The sequence below is a fragment of the Schistocerca gregaria genome, chromosome 2 (assembly GCF_023897955.1).
Source record: "Schistocerca gregaria isolate iqSchGreg1 chromosome 2, iqSchGreg1.2, whole genome shotgun sequence".
Classification (NCBI taxonomy): domain Eukaryota; kingdom Metazoa; phylum Arthropoda; class Insecta; order Orthoptera; family Acrididae; genus Schistocerca; species Schistocerca gregaria.
This window is the reverse complement of record NC_064921.1, coordinates 632,505,971-632,532,028: the sequence shown is the minus strand read 5'-3', so window position 1 is coordinate 632,532,028 and position 26,058 is coordinate 632,505,971. Positions and strand designations below refer to the sequence as shown.

Here is a 26,058-nt window from a genome sequence, read left to right as displayed (position 1 = left end):
GACTGAGATTCATTGGAAGAATCCTAAGGAAATGCAATCCGACAACAAAGGAAGTAGGTTACAGTACGCTTGTTCGCCCAATGCTTGAATACTGCTCAGCAGTGTGGGATCCGCACCAGGTAGGGTTGATAGAAGAGATAGAGAAGATCCAACGGAGAGCAGCGCGCTTCGTTACAGGATCATTTAGTAATTGCGAAAGCGTTACGGAGATGATAGATAAACTCCAGTGGAAGACTCTGCAGGAGAGACGCTCAGTAGCTCGGTACGGGCTTTTGTTGAAGTTTCGAGAACATACCTTCACCGAAGAGTCAAGCAGTATATTGCTCCCTCCTACGTATATCTCGCGAAGAGACCATGAGGATAAAATCAGAGAGATTAGAGCCCACACAGAAGCATACCGACAGTCCTTCTTTCCACGTACAATACGAGACTGGAATAGAAGGGAGAACCGATAGAGGTACTCAGGGTACCCTCCGCCACACACCGTCAGGTGGCTTGCGGAGTACGGATCTAGATGTAGAGATGTAGATGTAGATGTTGTTTCCTCCGGTATTGGTTTAGTGGATGAAGTACTCTTACATATCTGCTATTTCTTTAAGTTATCTAGCTGACGGTCACTGTCCCCCTCTTTTAAAGGACATCATCTTCACGCCAGTGACTGTTACAAGATGTAACAACACCGTTGCAGTTTTGGCCTTAGGCCATTGTCTAGTGCTTTTGTTTTACGATATTTGAATACTTGTGCTCGCACTATGTAACAACGTCATGAATGTATTTAACAGTATTGACGGCGACATACAAATGTGTCAGCTTACATTACGTTGACATGGCTTAAAGCCATAATATCAGCACTTGATAGTGGCCTGAGGCTGAAATTACAATAGTGTAATAAAAACTTATAACAGTCACTGGTGTGAAGATGATGTCCCTCAAAAAGATTTTTATGACTGTGAATCCCAGCTACAACAAGTTTATTCACTGTCCCCTATCATTCACTGATTGTTGGTGGTGGCACTGTAAGTTTCTCTGGTCATTGTGATTTTTCATGAGAAAGCTGTAGTAGATCATTGTCATGAGTACACATGGAAAGTTAAGTTCCTGTAGCGTTTTCACAGTGTAACTTTCCATTTGTGTGGCTCTGATATGTGATTACATCAAATGACCAATTGTCACCCAGCTGGCAAATTTCTCTGGCAACAATAGGATTATGTGCCAAATAGAGCAGTTTTATTTGTCATTGCAGGTGAAATGCTCCTATCTGCCATAGAACTGTCTTTAATTCAGCCAATAATCAGTATGCATCTTTTGTGTGTTAGTTGAAACTCAAGGTCAGTGACTTGATTTTACCATCTTCAATAAATACCTATATATGAAAGTGTTAGAGTTACAGAGAAATAAATTCAGTAATATTTCTACTGGTGTTGGTTATATTAAACTGAACATCCTCATAACCAGTTTAACTTTTCTGACAAATTCACTTTACGTGAGGCTCATTTCACTTCAGAACATTCAAGGATTTGTAACCCTGTATCTCAGGAACTTCTGCGCACATAACTCAGGTGTTTATGAGGCTTTTGATTTGGATTTTTTTCAGAAGTTAAGTAAGGCATATAGTTAAAAGATAGTGAAGCAGTAAAGTTACGAAGAAAATGTTTAAAAAATATTAATCTATGACAATTTTCGATTTCAAAAAAATTGCGAGGATATGGAAAAAGGCTTATATTGCATTTCTCTAACCTGCTGGGAAGCTGATTTTGGTCATAAATAATCCCCTAGATTGTAAGCTTCATAATAAAATAAAAAAATTAATGGGTCTTTTGCTAATTGACACACACATCAGAAATCAAAATACTTTTTGTGAAGAAAAAGGGTTATTTTAAGTAAGTTCATCCACTCGCTGTCTCACTACTACAGGTAAAAAGGTATCAAATTAGCATGGTTAAGTATAACTCATTCTAAGCAGGCAAATTAATTGTAAGTGTGAAAATTTATTTGCTTTCCTGTCACTAAATCAGTAATTTTTTAAAGAATATAATATACACGGTGAGTCACTAACTATTGCCACCTAGAATAACTCCGAAAGTATGATAGTAGCTGAAAAGTTTGTGGGGCAAATGTTGCATGGGACATCGGGGGCCATAATATGACATTGATGTTTTGTTGCTAAGTGGGATTAAATCAGAGGTATGAAGGTCAACTGTATTTTTTTTTTAAACAGTAAGGTCTTTGAAGGCCAGTGAAGGTCACAAAGGTGGCATGAATGTCCATTTACAGAAGGTGTTCGAAGTGATGACCATTTGTATCACATTTGTATCAATGGAGTGCTGCAATCTTCTTATCATGGATTGAGTGATATTCCTTATCACATTGGAACTTATCGAAACACATGTTCTGACAATTCTCTCTTATATATCGTGCAAATAGTAAATATTTGCTGAATTCCGCATCCATTTGCCTAAATATGTCTGCTTCTGTCTGTGTATGTGCGGATGGATGTGTGTGTGTGTGGGCGAGTGTACACCTGTCCTTTTTTTCCCCTAAGGGAAGTCTTTCCACTCCCGGGATTGGAATGACTCCTTACCCTCTCCCTTAAAACCCACATCCTTTCATTTTTCCCTCTCCCTCCCTCTTTCCTGACGAAGCAACTGCCAGTTGCGAAAGCTCCAATTCTGTGTGTGTGTTTGTGTTTTTGTGTTTGTGTGCCTGTCTGCCGGCGCTTTCCCGCTTGGTAAGTCTTGGAATCTTTGTTTTTAATATATATATATATATATATATATATATATATATATATATATATATATATATATATATATATTCTGAGAGCAAAAAGGTTTTGTTAAAGTTCTTGTTATAAGTATAAACAAACGTGCAGAGTTTCATGAAAATCTGAGGTGATGGGTGACATCCCCCCCCCCTCCCCTCTCCTCCTCTCTCCCCCCCTCCCCCCTCTCCCTCCCTCCCTCCTGCCCTCCCTCCTGGGAGAAATGTTTTACACCATCTCCACCTCCAGATATATACTTTTTTCCATATATGGAACTTTTCTTCACTGATGTTCAACTTCGTCAGGCTCTGCAATTCTCTGCACCATATCTACTGCAACTGTACTTAGTGCTGCTCATGGAACAGCAGTGTCTTTGTGCCTACATTCCCCAGTGATCATGTAGCTGAAACAACTCAAGATATTAATCCATTATTATATTCATTGTTCCATAGACAGTGTCCCCCTACCCCGATACAGAATAATTTTGACCAAATGTTCATTTGTTCAGAGTACTGTTCTCAGAGGCCACATTGATTTGGCTTAAGTTACAGCATTGTTGAGTTGGCTCGTTTACTCAGTTAGGATTGGGCTGTTCTACTTAGCCTGTTCCACAGATGCAATATGCAGCAACTAAAACCATTCAGCATTTTTCTCATATTGTACCACCCAACGTATTACAACTTTATTGAGTTTAGTAAACTGTAATTGAAGAAAATGTTGTCATGGTACGCCCTATTTAGATATTGATGTATTTATGCAGGAATGCTTCTAAGAACTGTAAAGTTTGGGAAATTAAATGCTGGTGCAGCCCATAGTGCAAATGAAGAGACAAACTGCATGGAACTATCTTTAGTTAAATATAAAAGAGAGAATATTATTGTTTCAGAACTTAATGACTTCAAATTTCAGATCTGGATATGTTTATCGTGTAAACGGTTCCTGAAAGGAGTATTGGATATATTGAGAATGTCTGACTCTGCTTCTCCTGGCTACCATCAGTTAAGTGTCACAAGTATGTACCAGTCAATATATTAATAAATTAAGTTCACAGGAAGAATGTGCTGTTATTTAGTATTTAAATGCTGTTATGTTTCACACTTGGAAGGTCTTGATATTCTGGTAACTAATCCACTGTTAGTAATGTAATTCTGTATTTAACATACTGTAACTTAGATTTTCTATGTTTATTATTTCAGTTGAATGTGCTCATCTTCGTGGAAACAGTAGCTTCTTGAAACCTAATCCCTATGTAGAGCTCTCTGTTGATGAGAAGTCTCCAAGAAAGACAGAAGTAGTGAGAAACACATATCAACCAAGGTGGAATGAAGAGTTCACAGTGTAAGTTCTAAAAAATTCACTGAATCGTCTCCATGGTTTCTTGGAAACAAGTTGAGCTTTTTTTAATTATTAAGAAGTTCTGAACACATCAACAGTATAAATCTTATGAAAATCTGATTCCAGAAAAGGACTGAGTAAATTCATCAGTTGTGGTGTGAAAAATTGACTGAAAGGAGGCTACTGTGGGATTTATTTACTGAATATTTAAAAAGCTGTAAATAAGACTTATGACAATAAAAAAAGGTGAAGCTGTTTTTCGTAAAAACGTGTGGGGATCACACCTTTAAAGTACAGGAATCATTGTTTTCAGGCATTGATATATTGTTCCCCTGAAATTGTCTGATGATCACTAATTTTAAAAAGTTCTTTGAAAATCAGCAGTTATTCTTAACCTTAAAGAAGAACACTACACAGCATGCGATTGATATAGATATTAATTTCAAATATTTCCTCTGAGGCTGAGAACGCTGGCACATAGACTATTGCATGATAAATAAATAGCTGTTCATATTTTTGCAGATTCACATTCTTAAATTTGTTTTTGTGGTACACAGGTAAAGCTTCTGTTTGCTAATGTAGTCTTTGCGTCACTGAGTCTTTCATAGTAATGAAATTAATTAATTGTCCTTTGCTCTTACACATGCACAACAGATTCAGTTAACAGCATTGTGATGTTCTATATGTAATCTACCTAATTTTTAAATAAAAATAATATTTCACATGCACATTTCCATACCGGGGAGTTAAAGGAACACTAGTTAAATTGTCACACTTTCATCTTGAGACCATATTTGTTGTACCTTATTGCTTCATTTATGGAAGAAAGGCTGCTGTCCTAACCCAGCCTATTTCAGATGTAGACCATGTTAAAGTAATGCAGTCCATTTAAGACTGCCACTCTTCTTTCATAAATGAAGTAGGTTGTGGATATTGCAGAAATTGTCTGAAGTCATAACTGCAGATTTAGGTCCCTTTACCTGTCTGTCGTTGACTGATGCAGTAAAATCACTTGCACCTGGCTATTGGCATTGCAGAATATTTCCAACCTCTACATGCTACTGCTCTCAACAGTTTGCTGTTGGGCATGTATGCACAACTGAGTAGCTGTCACAGTAATCAACAACTGCACTAATGCAATATTTCCATATTTCGACCCAGTGGAAACACTTGATAATAAAAAGTTCTCTACAAAGGTAGAGGAGACCCAATGGACACAAACAAGTACAGAGGCATAGCCCTAGAATATACTCAGTTCAAGATGTTTTCAAAGATAATTACACAAAAAAACAAAGCCTGTGTGGATAGCCATCTCTCAGAACCACAATTGGGCTTCAGATCTGGAAGATCAACACTTACAGCATTCAGGCTTCTTCTGATAAACATTGACGAAGCAATACAGAAGAAACAAATGTTCTACACAATGTTCATATAATTTACCAAAGCCTTTGACCTACTGGAAAGAGATCTCATTGTCCGAAAACTGGAAAACGCAATGGGAGAAGATAGCATATGGGCAAGAATAATCAAGTCAATCCTTGAATAAAACTTAATCACAATATCAGACAACCTCTCTTTTTATAACCCCATTTTGCAATTGAACAGAGTCTTACAGGGTGATCCAATGAGCCCTTTGTTGTACATTCTTGCCACTGCAGTAGTACTGTGAATTGGAGAAAATGAAGATGATGTATACGTATATGCATATGCTGATGACATAGCTGTAGGATCAACAGATATGCAGAAGCTGCAGAAAACCATTGAGAAAATAGATAAATAGATAACTAAACATAAACGTAACAAAGAATGAAATGGTGATTTTCAGAAAAGGAGGCAAAACATCGAAGAATGTGGAAATCGATATCAGAGAACAAAAATAAAAAATCCATCACACTTTAAATACCTAGGGGTGACATTGCAACCAACAGCCAAATGCTTCACAAAACATACAAGAGAATGTGTGGCCCAAGCAATAATAGCAATACAGGACATCAAAAACATCTGTCTACTTTCCGTGAAATTATTCAACACAAGATCTTGCAAATCCTGGCCTATGGGATGGAGGTTATACAGGACCACCTGACAGAAAAAAAATCTAGAAACACTAGTAAAGATAAAATTGACTTATCTAAAAAAGCACTAGGTCTCTCAAAGACAACAAGATCTAGACTAGTGTACCTGCTAGTGAGACAGACATTCCTGATTGAAGACATCAAACTTCGATATATGATGCCATACACCAAGACTTCCAGAAATTAACTAAAGATCATGGAGGATAAACGAGAAAAAGTATGGCCAAAGTTCTACGGCATCGAAGCAATAATAAACTCTTCATGGACAGCTGCAAACTTCGAACTGTGACTTGTCATAACTACATTATCTGTTCATGGCTTTCATCATCTAATTCGCAAAAACAAAGATTATCATGTATCATGACCCAACCACAATGTGTGTGTGTGTGTGTGTGTGTGTGTGTGTGTGTGTGTGTGTGTGTGTGTGTGTGTGTGTGTGATTATGTAATGAAGCCTGTGAATGATATTACATAGAATTGTGCAGTAAAAGAGTGAAATCTATAAATGAATATGCAAAAATGTAAAATGTTAAGCAAAGTAACTGTATACAGCTATTTGGCTGCAATTTTATTAAATAAATAAATATTACCATATTTCTGCACTACACATTAATTTCAAAATACTGTTTTAATTAGAAGAAAAATCCTGTTTGGGGATTTTATAATGTCACAAGGGGAAAAATTGTGACTACATGGATGGGTGCAGTAATGTTGTTTGTGTGTAGTAACAGAAGTGGAGACAACATGCCATCAAAGCTGGTGCTAGAGACAAGTATTCATGAGAGATTGTTCTGAATGACATGTCCAAGTATTACCATGAGCATATATTTAGAGAACTGACTCCTGAGGGCTGTGTTGTGGACCTGACAACAAGCAGACTCAAACTTTTTTAATCATTTAACATAGAAGAGGACATCAATTAATGTAGGGCTGTAAGAACACCAGTGACTATTGAGTGTTGCATGGAATGTTAAGAAAAGTAAGAAAATATTTTTGCTTTGCAAGAATAATGGGATACAAATTACAGAGTATCTAATTGTTCAACATCAAATATTCATCTCTGAAGATGAAGATGTGGCACATAAATGGATAAATTTCAAAAGTTTTGTTCAATATACTCTTGTACACTATGTGGTGAGCAAAATTTGAAGTAAGGGAAAACACGCCATGCTTCAGGAGCTGCATCAGAAAGTTGCTGTGAAAACAGAGTGTGCTTCATCAAAGATTTAAGTGATGTCAAAATGAAGTTGGCAAACAAAATCTGAACAAAGTCAAAATGAGTGTAAGTAGAGCTTCGCAAGAAGTGTTTGAGTTCGAATGACTGAAAATTCCTAGAAGTTTTTCTGTTACGTGAAGTCAGTAATAAGATCAAAATCATATATTCAGTCACTCAGTGATTTTGCTGACATCAAAACAAATGATGACAGAGAAAAGGCTGAAATACTGAATTTGGTCTTCCAAAACTATTCAACCTTGGATGGTCATTATACTGTTTCTGAGTTCAGTCATCACACGAAAGTTGGAATTGCAGGTATTGACATAAATGTTCATCAAATAGAAAATAGACTAAAATTGCTCAGCAGTGGAAAGACATCTAGGCACTGTGAGACACTTGTGAGATTCTTCACAGATTATGTGCAAGAACTTGCTTCCCTTGTAGCAGCAGTCTATCATATGTTGCTGGCGCAAGAAAGGGTATTTAGTGACTGGAAATAAAGGGGCAGGCCATACTGTTTTCTGGAAGGAAATCTGTTGAAGTATGGAACATATTTTATGCTCATATATTATGAAGTTTTAGGGGAACAAAATTTTTTTGTTCGAAAAGCTAATGTGGACTCTGCAATCATAAATCTCGCTCAGTTTGTTCATGAGGTCCAGAGTGCCATAAACAAAGGCACCCAGGTTAATGTTGTGTTCCTTAATTGCAGGAAGGCATGTGGTGGAATTTTGCAGTTTCGGTTAGTGAATAAAATATGAATTTACTGGGTATCAAATAAGATTTGTGATTGTATCCAGTACTTCCTTGCAGGCAGAACTCAATACATTGTTCTTAATGGATCAAAACTGATGGTTTTGAACACAATTTTAGGAGTATCCCAAAAATCTTGGAGCAATACGAGAGAAGGAAAGTTGCTACTCACCATATAGTGGAGATACTGAGTCGCGATAGGCACAATAAAAAGATTCACACAATCATAGCTTTTGGCCATTAAGGCCTTTGTCAGCAGTACACACACACACACACACACACACACACACACACACACACACACACACACACACACATGCAAGTGTAACTTGCACATACGTCTGCAGCCTCAGAGAGCTGAAACTACACTGCTAGCATCAGCACCAGTTCACGATGGAAGTGGTGACTGGGTTGGGGAGGGGGAGGGATAGTATGGTGGGAGTGGTGGAGAGTGAAGTGTTGCAGTGTAGGGGAGAAGGTGTGGAGGGGGGAGGTGATAAGTAGCGGAAAGGAGAGAAATAAAAATACAAGAAATTAAAAGAATGAGTGTGGCGGTGAAATGACGGCTGTGCAGTGCTGGAATGGGAACAGGGAGGGTCCTGGATGGGTGAGGACAGTGACTAACAAAGGTTGAGGCCAGTAGGGTTACGGGAATGCAGGGTGTATTGCAGGGAAAGTTCCCACCTGCGCAATTCAGAAAATCTGGTGTTGGTGGAAAGGATCCATATGGCACAGGCTGTGAAGCAGTCATTGAGATGGCGGGTATCATGTTTGGCAGCGTGTTCAGCTACAAGGTGGTCCACTTGTTTTTTGGCCACAGTTTGTCGGTGGCCCTTTATGCGGACAGGAAGCTTGTTGGTTGTCATGCCTACATAGAATGCAGCACTGTGGTTACAGCGTAGCTAGTAGATCACATGACTGGTTTCGCAGGTAGCCCCGCCTTTGATGTGATAGGTAATGTTGGTGACTGGACAGGAGTAGGTGGTCGTAGGAGGTTGTATGGGACAGATCTTGCATATAGCTTGGTATGGCCTTTACAGTTGACAGTATATATAAATGATGTAATGGATAATGTCAGAAGCTTAATGAGGATGTTTGCAGACAGTACAGTTGTTGATTGGAAGATAGCACTGGTAGAAGACAAGCAAATTGCAGAATGCTCTGCAGAGGATCATGAGTGGCGCCACGGACTGGCAGTTGACCCTGAACATAAGTAAATGTAACATATTGAATATAAATAGGCAAAAAAAAAAAAATCCACAACTATTGGAGACTAATTACCAGAAACAGTAAGAATTGCAGAATATGCAAGTGTAACCAACTGGAGTGATTTAAAGTGGAATTGCTGTGTAAAACAAATTGTAGCAAAAGCAGATGCCAGCCTGAGATTCATAATCTTAAGGAAATGTAATTCAGTTGTGAATGAAGTGGCTTACAGAAATATTTATATGATTTGTTCTTGGTTTCTGCTCATCAGGCTGAGACCTTCACTAGGTTGGATTAATATAAGATACAGAAAAGATCCAACAAAGAATGGAACATTTTGTCATGGGATTGATTAGTCAGTGCAAGAGTTAGCAGAGAGCTCGACAAACTCAAGTGGCAGTTGGTAAGGGACAATTATTGTACATCACTGAAAGGGTTTCTATTGAAATTCCATGGGAGTATATACTGGAAAGAGTTGGTCAATATATTACCTCCTCCCATACAAGTCTTGCAAAACAATTACAAGGAGAAAATGAAAGAAATTAGAACTCATTGGAGGTTTATTCCCTGATGAACCAGACATTGCTGATATTGGGTAAGTTGCATACTGCTATGATGCAGATAACTGTACTGTAGGTACAACAACAATGAAGAGATATCACTGGAGGCCAAAGATGCATGTGGTTCCTGAATAATAGGGCAGCAGCCTTTTCAGTAATTGCAAGGGCAGTAATCTGGATGTTTGACTGATCTGTCCTTGTACCATCAGCCAACATGGCTTTGCTGTGCTGACTGTGAATGGTTGAGAGCAAGGATAAACTGCAGCTGTTACTTTTTTCTGTGGGCATGCAGTTCTTCTGCATGGTTAAAAATAATGATGGCATTGTCTTGGGTAAACTATTCCAGAGGTAAAATAGTTCCCTATTTGAATCTTTGTCTGGGAACTACTCAGGAGTCTGCGGTCGCGCGCGCGCGCGCGCGCGTGTGTGTGTGTGTGTGTGTGTGTGTTTGTGTGTGTGTTTGTGTGTGTGTGTGTGTGTGTGTGTGTGTGTGTGTGTGTGTGTTTGTGTGTTTGTGTTTGTGTGTGTTTTCTATCTCTGATGAAGGCCTTGTTGGGCGAAAGCTCATTTTCTGACAGTCTTTTTGTCGTGCCTGTCTGCGACTCAACATTTCCACTATATGGCGAGTAGCAACTATCCTTTTCATAATATTGTTACATTCCAGCCTTGATTTTCCATTTTTGAATTTTGCCTTGGCACAATGTCCATGATAAAAGTAGGCCACCAAGAATGTGACCAAAGGTCATTTGCAGACATGCCTTCTGTACAAATGACAGTCCAAGCATACATTATTGCTGTCATTTTTTCATTTCCTCAAGTGAATTGGTCCAGTCAATTTTTTAAAGTACTTGTTGAGAATTTGACTCTGTATTTCTTTGCGAGACATAGCAGCACTTATTCAAAAATAAGGTGGAAGGAACTGATGACAGTGTCATCAATTCATTGACAAGCACAAGTAGTAGGACCACATCTGTCCTTCAGAACTGCAACGACTAGGCCTGCTACAGGCCACTTTGCGCTAGGATGGGTGAGAGGAATTCTGAGGGAGAAGGCAGATTCATGCCAAGTGTGCAGTTGAAACAGTGGTAGTTTATATTCAAGCAGCCTCATACAGCACTCCGACCCATCTCAGGGCCACACTCTGTGTGTGTGTGTGTGTGTGTGTGTGTGTGTGTGTGTGTGTGTGTGCGTGTGTGGGGGGGGGGGGGGATGCTCGCAGATACGGCTGGCTGTGGAATGCGCTGATGATGACATCTTTTGTTCTGGGTTGCAGGTATCAGTTGTTGTGGCACTGTGTAGGTAGCCCACAGGTGAAGACAAATGCGGGACACTCAGGCCCTCTGGAATTGTATCAGCTAATCCCTGCTTGTAGTCATTGTCATGTTGAGTGGTTAGGTGTGATAGCCAACACTTGATGTGCTGATGCCAAGTGGCAATGCCCCGATCACCCCCATAGGGGTAGACCAGGAAAGTGGCTGATGATGTCTAAGTGACTAGAAGGTTGCAAGAATGTGCCTTCCCAAGCCAGATTATAGACAGTTTGCATTCCATCAGCTGAAGTCCCTCAGAGGGTGAAGGCTGGCTGGATGCCTACTCCCCGCATTGGTGAGATTTCACCAAGGCTTACAGCCATCATGCCACAGGTATGGCACGCCTCTTGCCGAAACTCAATGAATTAATCAGTGGACAGGTTACCAACCAGTTGTCATCATCCAGTAGTATCCAGACTTTCTCTGAAGCTCAAAATCTAATCATTTCCACCAGTTCAATACACAGAGAGAACGACTACATGACTGAGTGCCTTGATCCGATAAGCTTGAATGTTTATACCCTTATAGCTGCACTTCTGATGTAGTCCTACTGGAGGGGGATGAGTAGGTTTACAATATACTTGTACCGTGAGCTTTTTAAAGCTCGCCAACACCTGAGCACAGGTTGCTAAGCTTGGTTAAATTTGCAACATGGGAGTTCCTCGCTAGCATGCAAGTGCTCTGAGTTACGGAAGGTTACTCCCCTCCTGGTCACACTGTGTTGTGTTTTGTTTGTGTTTCTATGCATCTTAGCAGTGACCAGTGAAGTAAGTTCCATCTGGCCAGAATATGTTGATTTAATGTCAACAGTACTGCCGAGTTGCTTACTTTATTAGGACATCACCTGAGCTGGTGTCTACTGCCTGGCTGCGGCTGGAATTATACTTTAAAAATTTACGATTCATGTGCTGAACTTTGTTGGGGCACAGCACAACTTTCACAGCCCACCGCCTTCCAGAAGATGAAAAATTGGCAGCCTCTGACTCGGTTTCATCGCTTGTGACCATCTTTGTTGAGGCATTCATTTGGACATGCTGTGATGGATGAAGTGAGGGGTGTTGTAGGTCAGCATCTGAATTCACTTCCATACCTTGCTCACAATTTCTTCTCACATATCTTCACTTTTGTCTGGTATAAAATCCTCATCTTCATCAGTGAAGTCAGTTTCTGATTCAGTGTGGGAATTCAGGGATGTTTCATTCATCTGAAATCCCACACTGACGAGACATGTTCAGCAGTGTCTTTCATGGACAAAGAATGTTACTTGGATGACGCAATATAAACTGTAAACAGATAGATAAAAAATCTACTCACTAAGTGGCGACAGGTGTACATACACACACACAAGGATTCAGCTTTTACAAGCTTTTGGAGCCATCTTCTTGCAGAAGAGTTGAAGAGGAAGGAAGAGGGGTGGAGGAAAAGGACTGGAGAGGTTTAGGGAAAGGGATACAGTTCAGAAAAGTCACCCGGAACCCTGGATAAGGGGAGATAGACTGGACAGGATGAGAAGGAAAGACTGATTGTCGGGGACTGGACTGAATTAGACTTGAAAATCTGAGAACTTAAAGGTGGAAGACAGGGTAATAGGAAAGGCAGAGATTACTATTAAAACATCGTGCATGAGTTAATAAGAGTGAAAAGCTTAGTGCATTGTATGTAACAGAGGTGGGAGGGGGGGGGGGGGGGGGGCAGCGAAAAATAGACAAGCAAATAAATGAGAGTTTTTTCTATTTCTTGCAATCCCCCCTCCCACCTCTTGTTACATACAATGAACTTATCTTTTCACTCTTATTAACTCGCGCACAGCATTTTAGTAGTAATCTCTGTCTTGCATATTACCCTGTCTTACACCTTTAAGCTCTCAGATTTTCAAATCTCGTCCGCTGCAGTCCCCAACAATCAGTCTTTCCTTTTCATCCTGTCTGGTAAGTCTGCCCTGACCCGGAATGCTGGGTGAGTTTCCTGAACTATACCCTTTCCCTAAACCTCTCCAGTCCTTTTTCTTTACCCCTCTTCCTTCCACTTCAACTCGTCTGCCAGAAGAAGGAGCCACTGGCTCCGAAAGCTTATAAATGTTAAATCCTTTTCTCTCTGTGTTCCTGTGCCGCCCCTTGGTGAACAGGTTTTTGATTTATCCATTTACATTATATTATCAATAATTGATCATTTTCATTGTTACAGTATTAAACTGTGGAAGAGTGGAATGTGCACGTACCGAGACGCAGCAATGAACAGTAACTGCTCTGCATGATTGGTGATTATTGTCACTTTATTATTTGATGATTTACAATACCAGAGACGGAAAGTTGCTGTTCACCATATGGCGGAGATGCTGAGTCGCGATAGGCACAACAAAAGGATTCACATAATTATAGCTTTCGGCCATTAAAGCCTTTGTCAGTAGTAGACACACATACATTCACGCAAATGCAACTTGCACACACGTCTGCAGTCTCAGAAAAGTGAAACCACACTGTGAGCAGCAGCACCAGTGCATGATGGGAGTGGCAACTGGGTGGGGGTAAGGGGGAGGGATAGTATGGTGGGAGCGGCAGACAGTGAAGTGTTGCAGTTTAGACAGAGGGCAGGAGAGAAGGTGCAGAGGGGGAGGGGGTAAGTAGCAGGAGAGAAATAGAAAGAAATTAAAAGGTTGGGTGTGGCAGTGAAATTATGGCTGTGTAGTGCTGGAATGTGAACAGGGAGGGGGCTGGATGGGTGAGGACAGTGACTAATGAAGGTTGAGGGCAGAAGGGTTATGGGAACGTAGGATGTATTGCAGGGAAAGTTCCCACCTGCGCAATTGTGTGAATCTTTTTGTTGTGCCTATCACGACTTAGCATCTTCGCTATATGGTGAGTAGCAACTTTCCTTCTCTGGTATTGTTACATTCCATCCTGGATTTTCCAGTGTTTGATGAATTACATATATTCAGAAGAGAAATGACACCTGTGTCAAATTGATCTTTTTTCCTCTCTAGGTATACCAAATAAAATGTCAAAGAAAATATAAATACTTTGTATATCATAATACATCATCATAAAGAGGAGGAAAAAAATTAGGAAATGTCATATTATTTCATGAACTAAGTAAAAACTGTATATAACATTGAAGAAAAAAATGATCCCTTCACCAATTCCTGGTGTAAATACCAAAGAATTTTAGAAATGGTAGAAAATTAAGAAATGAGGACCTGGGTAAGTTGAAAGAACCTGAGCTTGTTGTTGTTGTTGTTGTTGTTGCGGCAGTCTTCAGTCCAGAGACTGGTTTGATGCAGCTCTCCATGCTACTCTATCCTGTGCAATGTTCATCATCACCCAGTACCTACTGCAACCTACGTCCTTCTGAATCTGTTTAGTGTATTCATCTCTTGGTCTCCCTCTATGATTTTTACCCTCCACGCTGCCCTCCAATATTAAATTGGTGATCCCTTGCCTCAGAATATGCCCTACCAACCAGTCCCTTCTTCTAGTCAAGTTGGGCCACAAATTTCTCTTCTCTCCAATTCTATTCAATACCTCCTCATTAGTTATGTGATCTACCCATCTAATCTTCAGCATTCTTCTGTAGCACCACATTTCAAAAGCTTCTATTCTCTTCTTGTCTAAACTATTTATCGTCCACATTTCACTTCCATACATGGCTACACTCCATACAAATACTTTTAGAAACAACTTCTTGACACTCAAATCTATACTCGATGTTAACAAATTTCTCTTCTTCAGAAACGTTTTCCTTGCCACTGCCAGTCTACATTTTATACCCTCTCTATTTCGACATTCATCAGTTATTTTGCCCACCAGTTAGCAAAACTAGTTTACTACGTTAAGCGTCTCATTTCCTAATCTAATTCCTGCAGCATCAATTTAATTCGACTACATTCCATTATCCTCATTTTGCTTTTGTTGATGTTCATCTTATATCTTCCTTTCAAGACACTGTCCATTCCGTTCAGCTGCTCTTCCAGGTCAATTACAATGTCATCAGCAAACCTCAAAGTTTTTATTGCTTCTTCATGGATTTTAATTCCAACTCCAGATTTTTCTTTTGTTTCCTTTACTGATTGCTCAATATACAGGTTGAAGAAAATCTGGGATAGGCTACAACCCTGTCTCACTCCCTTCCCAACCACTGCTTCCCTTTCATGTCCCTCCCTTCCCAACCACTGCTTCCCTTTCATGTCCCTCGACTCTTATAACTGCCATCTGGTTTCTGTACAATTTGTAAATAGCCTTTCGGTCCTTGTATTTTACCCCTGCCACCGGCAGAACTTGAAAGAGAGTATTCCAGTCAACATTGTCAAAAGCTTTCTATAAGTCTGCAAATGCTAGAAACATAGGTTTGCTTTTCTTTATTCTATTTTCTAAGATAAGTCGTAGGGTCAGTACTGCCTCACTGATCTTCCCTGAGGTCAGTTACTACCAGTTTTTCCATTTGTCTGTAACGAATTTGTGTTAGTATTTTGCAGCTGTGGCTTATTAAACTGATAGTTCGATAATTTTCACATCTGTCAACACCTGCTTTCTTTGGGATTGGAATTATTATATTCTTCTTGAAGTGTGAGGGTATTTTGCCTGTCTCATACGTCTTGCTCACCAGATGGTAGAGTTTTGTTAGGCCTGGCTCTCCCAAGGTTGTCAGTAGTTCTAATGGAATGTTGTCTATTCCCAGGGCCTTGTTTCGACTTAGGTCTTTCAGTGCTCTGTCAATCTGTTGATGCAGAGCTTGTTAATAATTTCAAAGGGAGCATTAGGCAATTGACTGTAATGGACGAAAGAATGCAGTGCAAGATAAGTGGATGGTTTTGAGAGATGATGTAGTGAAGGCAGCAGTAGGCCAGATAGGTAAAAAGACAAGGCCTAATAGAAATTCTTGGATATCACAGATGATGTTGAATTTAATTGATGAAAGAAGGAAATATAAAATTGCAGGAAATGAAACAGATGAAAGGAAATACAAATGTCTGAAAGGAGAGATCGGCAGGAATGCAAAATGACTAAGCAGAAGCAGTTAGAGGACAAATGTAAAGCATGAATAACTTGGGAAAAGGTAGAGACCTTGTACAGAATAATTGAAGTAGTGTTTGGAGAAAAGAAGCAGCCATATGAATAACAAGAGTTCATTTGGAAAACCAGTACTAAGCAAAGAAGAGAAAGCTGAAAGGTAGAAGAAATATGTTGAGGGTTTATACAAGAGAAATTAACTCGAAAGCAGTCTTATAGAAATGGAAGAGCAAGTAGATGAAGATGTAATGGGAGATATGATACTGCGAGAAGAACTTGACAGAGCACTGAAAGACCTAGGCGAAAACAAAGCTCATGGAGTTGATTACATTCTCTCAGACATTTCATTCACTTGACATCTTAGGGTGACTGACCCCATGACTAAACTATTCCACCTGATATGCAAGGTATCTGAGACAGTGAAAATACTCTCAGACTTCAGGAAGAAAGTAATAATTCCAATGCCAAAGAAAACATATGCTGACAGATGTGAATATTAACGGACTATTAGTTTTATAAGTCATGGTTGTAAAATACCAACAAAAATTATTTGCAGAAGAGAGGAAAAACTGGTAGAAGCTGACCTTGGGGAAGGTCGTTTTGAGTTCAGAGAAATGCTGGAACACGTAAGGAAGTTATGACCATATGGCTTAGCACACTGGACTCGCATTCGGAAGGACGACGGTTCAATCCTGCATCTGGCCATTCTGATTTAGGTTTCCTGTGATTTCCATAAATCGCTACAGGCAAATGCCGGGATGGTTTCTTTTAAAGGGCACAGCCGACTTCCTTCCACAATCTGATGAGACCGATGACCATGCTGTCTGGTCTTCTTCCCCAAACTACCCATCCACATGGCTTACCTTGGAAGACAGGTTAATGAGAGGATAACCTTTGTTTATAGCATGTGTAGATTGGAGAAAGGTTTTGACGGTGTTGAATGGAATACATTCGTAAAATTTCTGAAGATAGTAGGGGTAAAAAATGGGAAACGAAAGGTCATGTACAGGTTGTACAGAAATCAGATGGCCATTATAGTAGCCAAAAGGCATGAAAAGGGTCAGTGGTTGAGAAGGGAGTGAGACAGGACTGTAGCCCATCCCCAATGTTCTTCAGTCTGTCCATTGAGCAAACTATGAAGGAAAGCAAGGAAACAATTGGAGAGTGAATTAAAGCTCAGGGAGAAGAAATAAAAACTTTCTCTGATAACATTGTAATTTAGTTACAGATAGAAAAGGACTTGGAAGAGCTGTTGAGCGAAATGGACAGTGTTGCAGAAGGAGGATGTAAGTTGAACATCAACAAAAGCAAAACAAAAATAATGGACTGCAGTTGTATTAAATTGGGTTATGCTGAGGGAATTAGATTAGGAAGTGAGAGATTAAAAGTTGTTGATGAGTTTTGCTATTTTGGCAGTAAAATAACTGATGATGGCCAAAGTAGAGAGGATAGAAGATGCAGAGTGGCAAAGGCAAGAAAAGGGTTGTTGAAGCACAGGAATCTGTTAACATCAAACATAGATTTAAGTGTCAGGAAGTCCTTTGTGAAGGCATTTTTCTGAGTGTAGCTGTGTATGGATGTGAAATGTGACCAATAACCAGTTCAGACTAGAAGGGAATAGAAACTTCTGAAATGTGGTGCTACAGAATTTAGATATTATGGGAGCACCTTGTAACTGGATTAAATCATACCTACATGAAAGAAAATTGTTCATAGAGGTAACACACAAAGTAAGCGGCACAGGCACTCAGTATTGAAATCTGATGCACTTCGCGCAAACAGTGAGCAAATTTGAAATCATTTAGATTACAACTAAAGATTATTACCCAAATTCACAAAAATAATAATACATTGGAAACGTTTCAAATTAACTGTGAAACTGTGAAGGATTACTTGCTCAAGTGCTGCTTCTGTACACTAAGGGAGTGCATAGAAAAACAAAACTGTAGCATCGATTAAGATTTTTTTGGTCCATCATCATAGAGCCATATTGTATTTGTAAATGTGTACAATAACAAATACTGTGTAATATTGCATTTTGATAAAAATGTCATGAGGTATGTATAATAATTAACGAACTGTTAAAATTTTTTATACACTGTGCACTCCTAGATATGAAAAATCTATAAATAAATTAATCCTGATGTAAATAAAACAGAAAGAAACTTCCACATGGGAAAAATATATTAAAAATAAAGATTCCAAGACTTACCAAGCGGGAAAGCGCCGGCAGACAGGCACATGAACAAAACACACAAACACGTACACCTGTCCTTTTTTTCCCCTAAGGGAAGTCTTTCCGCTCCCGGGATTGGAATGACTCCTTACCCTCTCCCTTAAAACCCACACCCTTTCATTTTTCCCTCTCCTTCCTTCCTTCCTGACGAAGCAACTGCCAGTTGCGAAAGCCTGTAATTCTGTGTGTGTGTTTGTGTGTTTTGTTCATGTGCCTGTCTGCCGGCGCTTTCCCGCTTGGTAAGTCTTGGAATCTTTATTTTTAATAAATTAATCCTGTTTGAAATGGGCAGCACAGTACTGCAACCACAGATGAAAACATCAATGGTGCACAGTGTGATATCAGGCAGTGAGTGATGGTGATGATGTACAATGAATGATTAAAGATGCACAGAGTAGGTGGTAACAGTTTTTTGTTGTTGTTGTTGTTGTTGGCAGTGGCAGCAGCAGTTGAACGTTGTTATTGTTGTTTCCAGTCAAAAGACTGCTGTACAAGGAGATTTGCTAAGTACTTGACCCACTAACTGAACTCTGTTAAGCCTTGGATTCCCATAGGTGTCTAATTGATGCTAATTAGTCAGTTGCTAGAAGAAATGAAATATTAACTATACTGAATATAGACATTGTTCTCAGGTTAGTCTTGTGGACTTGCTGGCACTAGCAGAAGATTGTAGTGGCAGTTGGTCTCTTAATACTTAAAACTAATGAATAGCCTGTTCAAAGAGAGAAATAATGGCATTGCAGTTTGTATACTACATGAATGTTAGTTTATTTGCTATTTTGAAATCAATCTCAAAAGCTATTACAAAATTTCCTAGTACAGACCATCACAGTGAGTTCTGTGGTGTATAGTATTGGTACAAAGCTACCAAAATGAGAGCTCTTGTCACCATGAATTGCTCGTATTGAGTTGTTGCCACAATGATGTAATTGATGTGTGGAAAGCTGTGTACAAGATGAATGCCTTGTGTGTTGGATTTTGACTAAAGCTAAATGAGGAAACAATATTTTCAGTAATGTTTGGATAATTTTAAGAAAAATATGTTTGATTTTATTCACTGATTTGCTTCTGTAAATGAGTTAAGGGTCTACATTTTTACATCAGAACAAAAAGCTTCAAAGCTGTTGGTGGAAATGTGTGACCTAGCATCAGAAAAAAGTTAATCAATGAAGCCAATGTTTTCTAGGATAAAATAGGTGTTACAAAAGATTCAACAATAACTAACAAATTCTGTGCAAGTCTACTGAACCACCTTGGTAGCAAAATAGGTTTGGATTGAAAAATAAAGGGAAAAATATCATCTTTCATCAAGATACTTTGCCTTTATTACTGAGGCTACTAAAACATGATTTTACATTTGTGGTTCTCTCAGGAGTGATTGGTGTGAATTCTGACAGTGGAAATGTTTTCATTAGACATATTGGGCCCAGGAGATAGTAAAATTCCTGATCACTTTGCTTTTTCCTGATCTTCTGAGTTTAATTTTAAACCTCTCTTCCGTATCTGATGGAGAGAGGACATATGTCAGTGGGGATAATGGGCTGTATGTTGGATGTGAATGCTAAGGTTGGTGTTTCCTTTGATGCTACTCAAGCAGAATTAATTCTTTTTGCAGATAAGACAAGTATTGTAGTCAATCCTATTAGGCTTAAAGCAACAAAGGAATTTGTAAATAATGTGTTAAGAAAGGATAATTGATGGGTTTTCTACAAATAGTCTTAATTTTAAAAAAGCAGCATATTCAGTTCTGTACATCAAAGGATACAACACCAGTGACAAATTAAGCATGGAAAGGGGCTTCTAAACAAGACAGAATCTTCAGAGTTTTTTGCATGTTTGTATTGTTCAGAATTGTAATAGGAAAATACTCATTTTAGTCTTCCTGAAACAAGTCATGTCAGTCACTTTTGCACTTTGCATTACTGCAGGTCTAGAGAGAGACAAATCAGTAAGTTAACACATCTTGCTGATTTTCATTCAGTAGTCTCATATGAAATTACATTCTGAAATTGTTCTTCTCTAAGAAAGTAAATCTTCATTGCAGAAAAGTATGCCATAAGAATAATATATATATTGCCCATCCTCAATTATTGTGGTGACAACTGAATAAGGAGTTACATGTTTTAACTACAGATTCACTGTACAAATTTTCTCTCATGGAATTTGTTCTAAATAATTTATTACAATTCCAAAGGAATGATGATATCCATTGTTACAATACTGAAAGAAAATTACTCTTTACTAATATTGACTATAGCTCAGAAAGTGCTGAATAATGCTGCCACCAAAATCTTTTATCATTTACACAAGGATATAATTCCTGACAGAGTGAAAATAAATTTTAAAACTGAAAAATTTCTGTTTAGGGAACTTTTTATTTCATTGGTGAATTTTTATTTAGAAACAAGTAGTTTATATTGTGCAGAAGTGTTTTACACACACTTCTGGCATTTAAGTAAATATTGTTTCCTGTTATGAACCCATCTGTAAGAGGTCAGGTTGCGCCTATTTTTAATACCAATTATGGTAATACAGGGGATCATACGGTATTAATTATCGCTCCCAAAAAATCAAACTGACCATGAAATATTGATGACACTGTTAGTCCTTTTTTTATTTGTTCATCCTTCAGTGCGTCACATTTTTTTCTGACAAGGGATGACTTTGTAGATATCTTTGTTATAGAAATCTACATTTTGCCTGAGTTGGAAAATATTCACATCAGAATCACCTAATCATTCTGGAAATGGCTGTCATGCAGTGGTATCTTCATTTGAGGAAAGAGTAAGAAGTAACTGGGTGCCATGTCAGAAGTGTATTGGAGAGGGAGGCAAAATTTCATAAACCAAAGAATCATCATGTGCTGTCTCAGTTCGGCAGGCTTGTTTAATGGGTGTGAGCAGTCACAGAACACAGTCACCTTTTGTCATGTTCAAAATTTTGTGCAAGATGTTGCAAACTGATTTACTACTGATTTTCACTTTTCATTTCTTTTGCGATTTCCAGATCTTCACAGGGATATGGCTTTTGTGATTTCCAGTTCTTCAGAGATATGGTCTGCCACTTCATTTTTTTTCATTCAGAATTGTTAGACCAACTGGAAGTGTTTGTGCCACATAACTGCTATGTCATATTGTTGCCATACACTTCCACCAACCCAACATTGATTGCTGTAGCATTGCTCCCTTTCAAATACAAGAAACAATTAGTACATGATACTCTAATTTATCATTGGGCTGCTCCATTTTATTTTGGCTCCTGTTGCAGCATGCCATGATACTTTTCTGCAGGTATTTCAATATATAACATGATTGCAAACATATATCTGCAAACAAACAAAAAATTATGTATGTTGTTTTATTTTTTAGAGATGAAAATTATACTATGTGACTGTAAACTGACTCACTGCACATCATCATGATCTGTTTTGCAAAGTGACCCATGGAACATGTAACTAACTGACAAGTGGAGTGTGTGTGCTGGCACTGGGTTTCAGCATCTCCTTTCTTACACCACCACCACCACCACCACCACCACCACCACCAACAGCAATGACACTACACCACACTATACACTCATGTTACAGTCATTTACAAAAGGAAGTTAAACTCAAGACATGTGACATAAAAGCAGCTCAAGTAGTATGAACAAGAGACTTGCACTAGGCAATAAGCAAAACAGTGGGGCTGCTAACAAAGGTATTTTAAAAGGAAGACCAAGAGATTTTAAGTTTAAATTGATTGAACATCCATGCTGCTCAGCATTTTCAACGTATTCTGAATGCCACATATTCTGACATATAAAGAAAATGTCTTGAATCCAGTAAAGACGTTATGGCCACTGTAAGCAGCTATTTTACAGACTTTTCAGAAATCCACTGTTGAAAGAGAGTGCATTTTTGACCAAATAGTTTGTCTGCCAGGTCAGCAACTTTTTGCCTTGCCTTCATTATGGAACGAAAATAAATATTGCATGGTTGTTTCATGTTCTAAGAGTTGTGAAACCATCATTGTTTGATGAGAGTATTCATTGACAATTCAAATACCTGTACCAGATCATACATTGTTTAAAAGATGTTGCTATAGACACGGGATGTGCTACATATGGCTTATTACACATACAAAGAGAAAGTGAGAGCTAAGGACATCTGTCGAAGGTACCAATGCTTGAAGCCCTCAAGGCGCTCTGTGAATATACCTGCTTTAAATGAAATAGCTGCAAGTGCTCATCATAGTTGTCTGCACTTCTGGTTGTTGTCGAATTTACCACAGTGCCTCGTAGCGCAGCTTCCGTGGGAAAATTTATGCTTGTTTGTGTGCAGTTGATGTCATGTTCATCAGGTTCAAAGGAACCAGTTATGTGAATTTGCTGGTGCATAGGTTCAAATGATTGCCTGTTAGGCAACTGACAGTTCTGGAATTGTTCTCCATACATTTTTCGAGCAACTCATATGGATCCACTTTCTGCTACATGTATCAAATGAATAGTTGAGGCCTCAGCATTTGTGTAACTTTGCATGCTACCAGAGCTCGAAGTGAGGTCACATCCCTTCCATAATATGGTCTCTGCTTGGACTATTCAGTAGATACTGTCAGTTTTCAAATGTGTAATTTTTGTACCTTCTCTGATGTGATAACTTATTTATTCTCTCTGTCTCACCGTGTGTGTGTGTGTGTGTGTGTGTGTGTGTGTGTGTGTGTGTGTGTGCGCGCGCGCGCGCGCGTCTGTAGATTTTGCTATTATTTTCTATACATATTTGTTAGTAAGGGAAGTTGACTAAATTCCAAGTATTATGGATGAGTCATAATGTAAACTTTGTTTACCATTGTTGTATGCTGTTCATCTGGCATAAAATATGTATAGTTGTTGTGATAGCAGGATTGTTATTATGTAGTTTAATTTAGTATTTATTGCTTTATTCATGTTAACATAACATACTCTATTTTTCCCCTACTTTTAGGTTGGTTACTCCTCAGTCACAGCTTCACTTTAGGCTTTTGGATCACAGCACATTTCGTAAAGATGCAGTCATAGGAGAGAAGCAGCTCAGTCTTTTTGAAATCCTTACACACTACAATGGAAAATGTGAGAATTTAGAACTTACTGTAGACATGATGAGTGAAACTAAACATGATACTCAACCGGTAAAAGTAGGTGATCTTGTCATGGTTTTAAATGGCATGCGTGTTGATATGAGTACTCAACTAGCCAATGTTCAGCAAGAAAACCACACAAGGAGTCTTACAACTGCATCAACAGGTATGTTTTTCATGGTTTTACAATATCGTTTCTTTCCAAAATCCCTGCTTCTTTGAATGGTGCAAAATACAAATTGATTACCATGTTTTTGCAAGTCCTTGTTTCTGCCATTTATGTTGTGCATATCTGGTATCTGTGTTGCAAACCTGGAAGACTATAATTGATTTAAAAAGTTATAGCAGTTGCTCACCTTGGTTGTTTTTACTTTTCTGTTGACATTTCTTCATGGTTTTAGCAATGTCCTTAGAGCAATTAAAGTGGGTACTTCTTGTATTTTTTCTTGCTTCTTCTGTTAAAATATTTTGTATCTGCCTGTTCATTAAAACAAAACAAAAAAATAGCTGTTTTGTCCCAGCATTTCTTAGTGAGTAGGTTCTCTCACCAGTTGCTCTAAATAATTTTTGGAAAATATGTTTAACATTGTGTTGTTCTGTTCGTTTGTCCCAGCCTCTTATTCCCAATGCAATACATCTTGCAGTCCATTGATGACAGATTGAAATCTTATGCCACTGTGGGTTGACCATGAAAGCTATGTGCAATATTATCTAAGCGTTCTCTAAAGTGTTCCATGATTTCAATACTTGGTGTGGGTGGACAGTTAGTAATCTCTAGTTACCATTTTAGCCCTACTCAGATTATCTTGCAATCAAATTTTCAATGTGTTTTATTAAATTTAAGCACAAAATTTAATGCCACAAACATTAAAACTCTCTCTCTCTCTCTCTCTCTCTCTCTCTCTCTCTCTCTCTCTCTCTCTCTCTCTCACCACTATTCCTGTCTCACCCTCTCCTCTCTCCCTTCCCCCCTCCCCATGACTCTTAGAACTCACCACAAAGATGTCATTTTCATCAACTGGATTCTACTGTTCTCATGTAACAGACATAAATTTTATGACTTACAGTTGATATCCACTTCTTTGATGTACGGTATTCTGGCTTTTGACTGTGGGGACAGAAGTAAACTTAGGAATAAAGTAGATAAAGGATATCTTACTGTGTCTGATAAACTTGTTAATATTTGCCGTGTCACTGGCAGACAATATCAGCTAGCACATTATTTTCAATAATAAAATTTGTTTTGGTCAAATTCTCACATTCTGAATATGTGCATGCAAGACACTATCAGTGAGGACTGAAAATCATTTGATTGGTTCATGTGTGTGTATGGTTTAAACAGAGTTGCTTCTGTTTGATTAAAGTATTGAAGGACATACCTTACAAATAAATGTCAAGAAACCTAAGGCTACCTACCTGTATGTCAAACTATTCAGCTGAAATCCTTGAGTAACCATTTAAAACTGGTTCTTAGAGTTCACACGTATTTCGTATTAGTGGAGATTGTTATTTGTGCACTATCATGTTTCTTGGTCACTGTTTTGTTTCAAAAGTTGAAAAGTAATAAGTTCTAAATGTAGAATTAATTGTAATGTGTAATGGAAGAAGTAAACGTAACAGCAGGCCAAGTAGTGAAGGTGCTGAATCAGTGAGATCTTATAAAGGCCTTCACAGACAGCAGTTACTCACAAGCACATTTCCCACGCCACATCCACACATCCCTCTAATTCTCTGACAACCCTAAAGATCCAGATGCACCCTGCTTATCAACCAAGATCATCACAGACAGTAACACCACCACATATTTTTGTGCCCAGAACTGAGGACCATTTCTGCTCACAATCATTCCAATCCCATTCAAAGTGGTATTCCACTGCTACCCAACACATGAAATATCTTCGAGCTTTCTGATGTTGCACCTACTTGCAACCAGTTGTCGCATGTCATACCACTGTGAAAAAAATAGGTGCAAGACCTGTCAGTTTCAACCATCCAGGAACATGCTATTCCAGGACTATCACAGGCATATCCTACTCTATCAGGGACATCTGTAAAAGCAATTGTATCATATACTAATTCTGCCATAACTTCTGCAGGATTCTTTTTGCCCTGCCCCCCCCCCCCCCCCTTTTTTTTTTTTTTTTTTTTTAAACGAGGGTTGTTTTCAGAGTAAAAAACATTTGTTACTCATTTTACAACACGTATTCATATCTTAGCCATTTTTCTACACATTAGGTGTTCAAATTTAAACATGTGTCATAGCATTCCACATGTATTCCTGTGCCTTCTGAACTGTCACCAAGTTGTTGAACCAGTCACTAATATCGTCTTCCAGTTCGCTGTCATATCCACAGTGCTATATGCCCAAAAAAGTCCTTCAACTTGTGATAAAGATCGTAAGCACTCGGTCAAGTTTGGGCTGTAATGTGGGTGTTCAGAACTGCCAAAGCCAATCTTCTGTCATTGCAGCAGAATATGGGGGAGCATTATCATAAAAAAGCACAGTGAAGAATC

At 38.7% G+C, this 26,058-nt stretch overlaps 1 protein-coding gene across 1 annotated transcript in view; it reads left to right on the top strand.

Moving 5' to 3' along the window:
• LOC126334649 (E3 ubiquitin-protein ligase Su(dx)) overlaps positions 1–26,058 on the top strand; it is a 114,003-nt gene that overhangs the window by 17,518 nt on the left and 70,427 nt on the right. The window contains exons 2-4 of the mRNA XM_049997094.1: positions 3,671–3,773; positions 3,958–4,099; positions 23,412–23,710. Of these exons, the coding sequence (XP_049853051.1) occupies positions 3,728–3,773; positions 3,958–4,099; positions 23,412–23,710 (487 nt within the window). The 5' untranslated portion in view covers positions 3,671–3,727. The remainder of the gene's footprint in view (positions 1–3,670; positions 3,774–3,957; positions 4,100–23,411; positions 23,711–26,058) is intronic.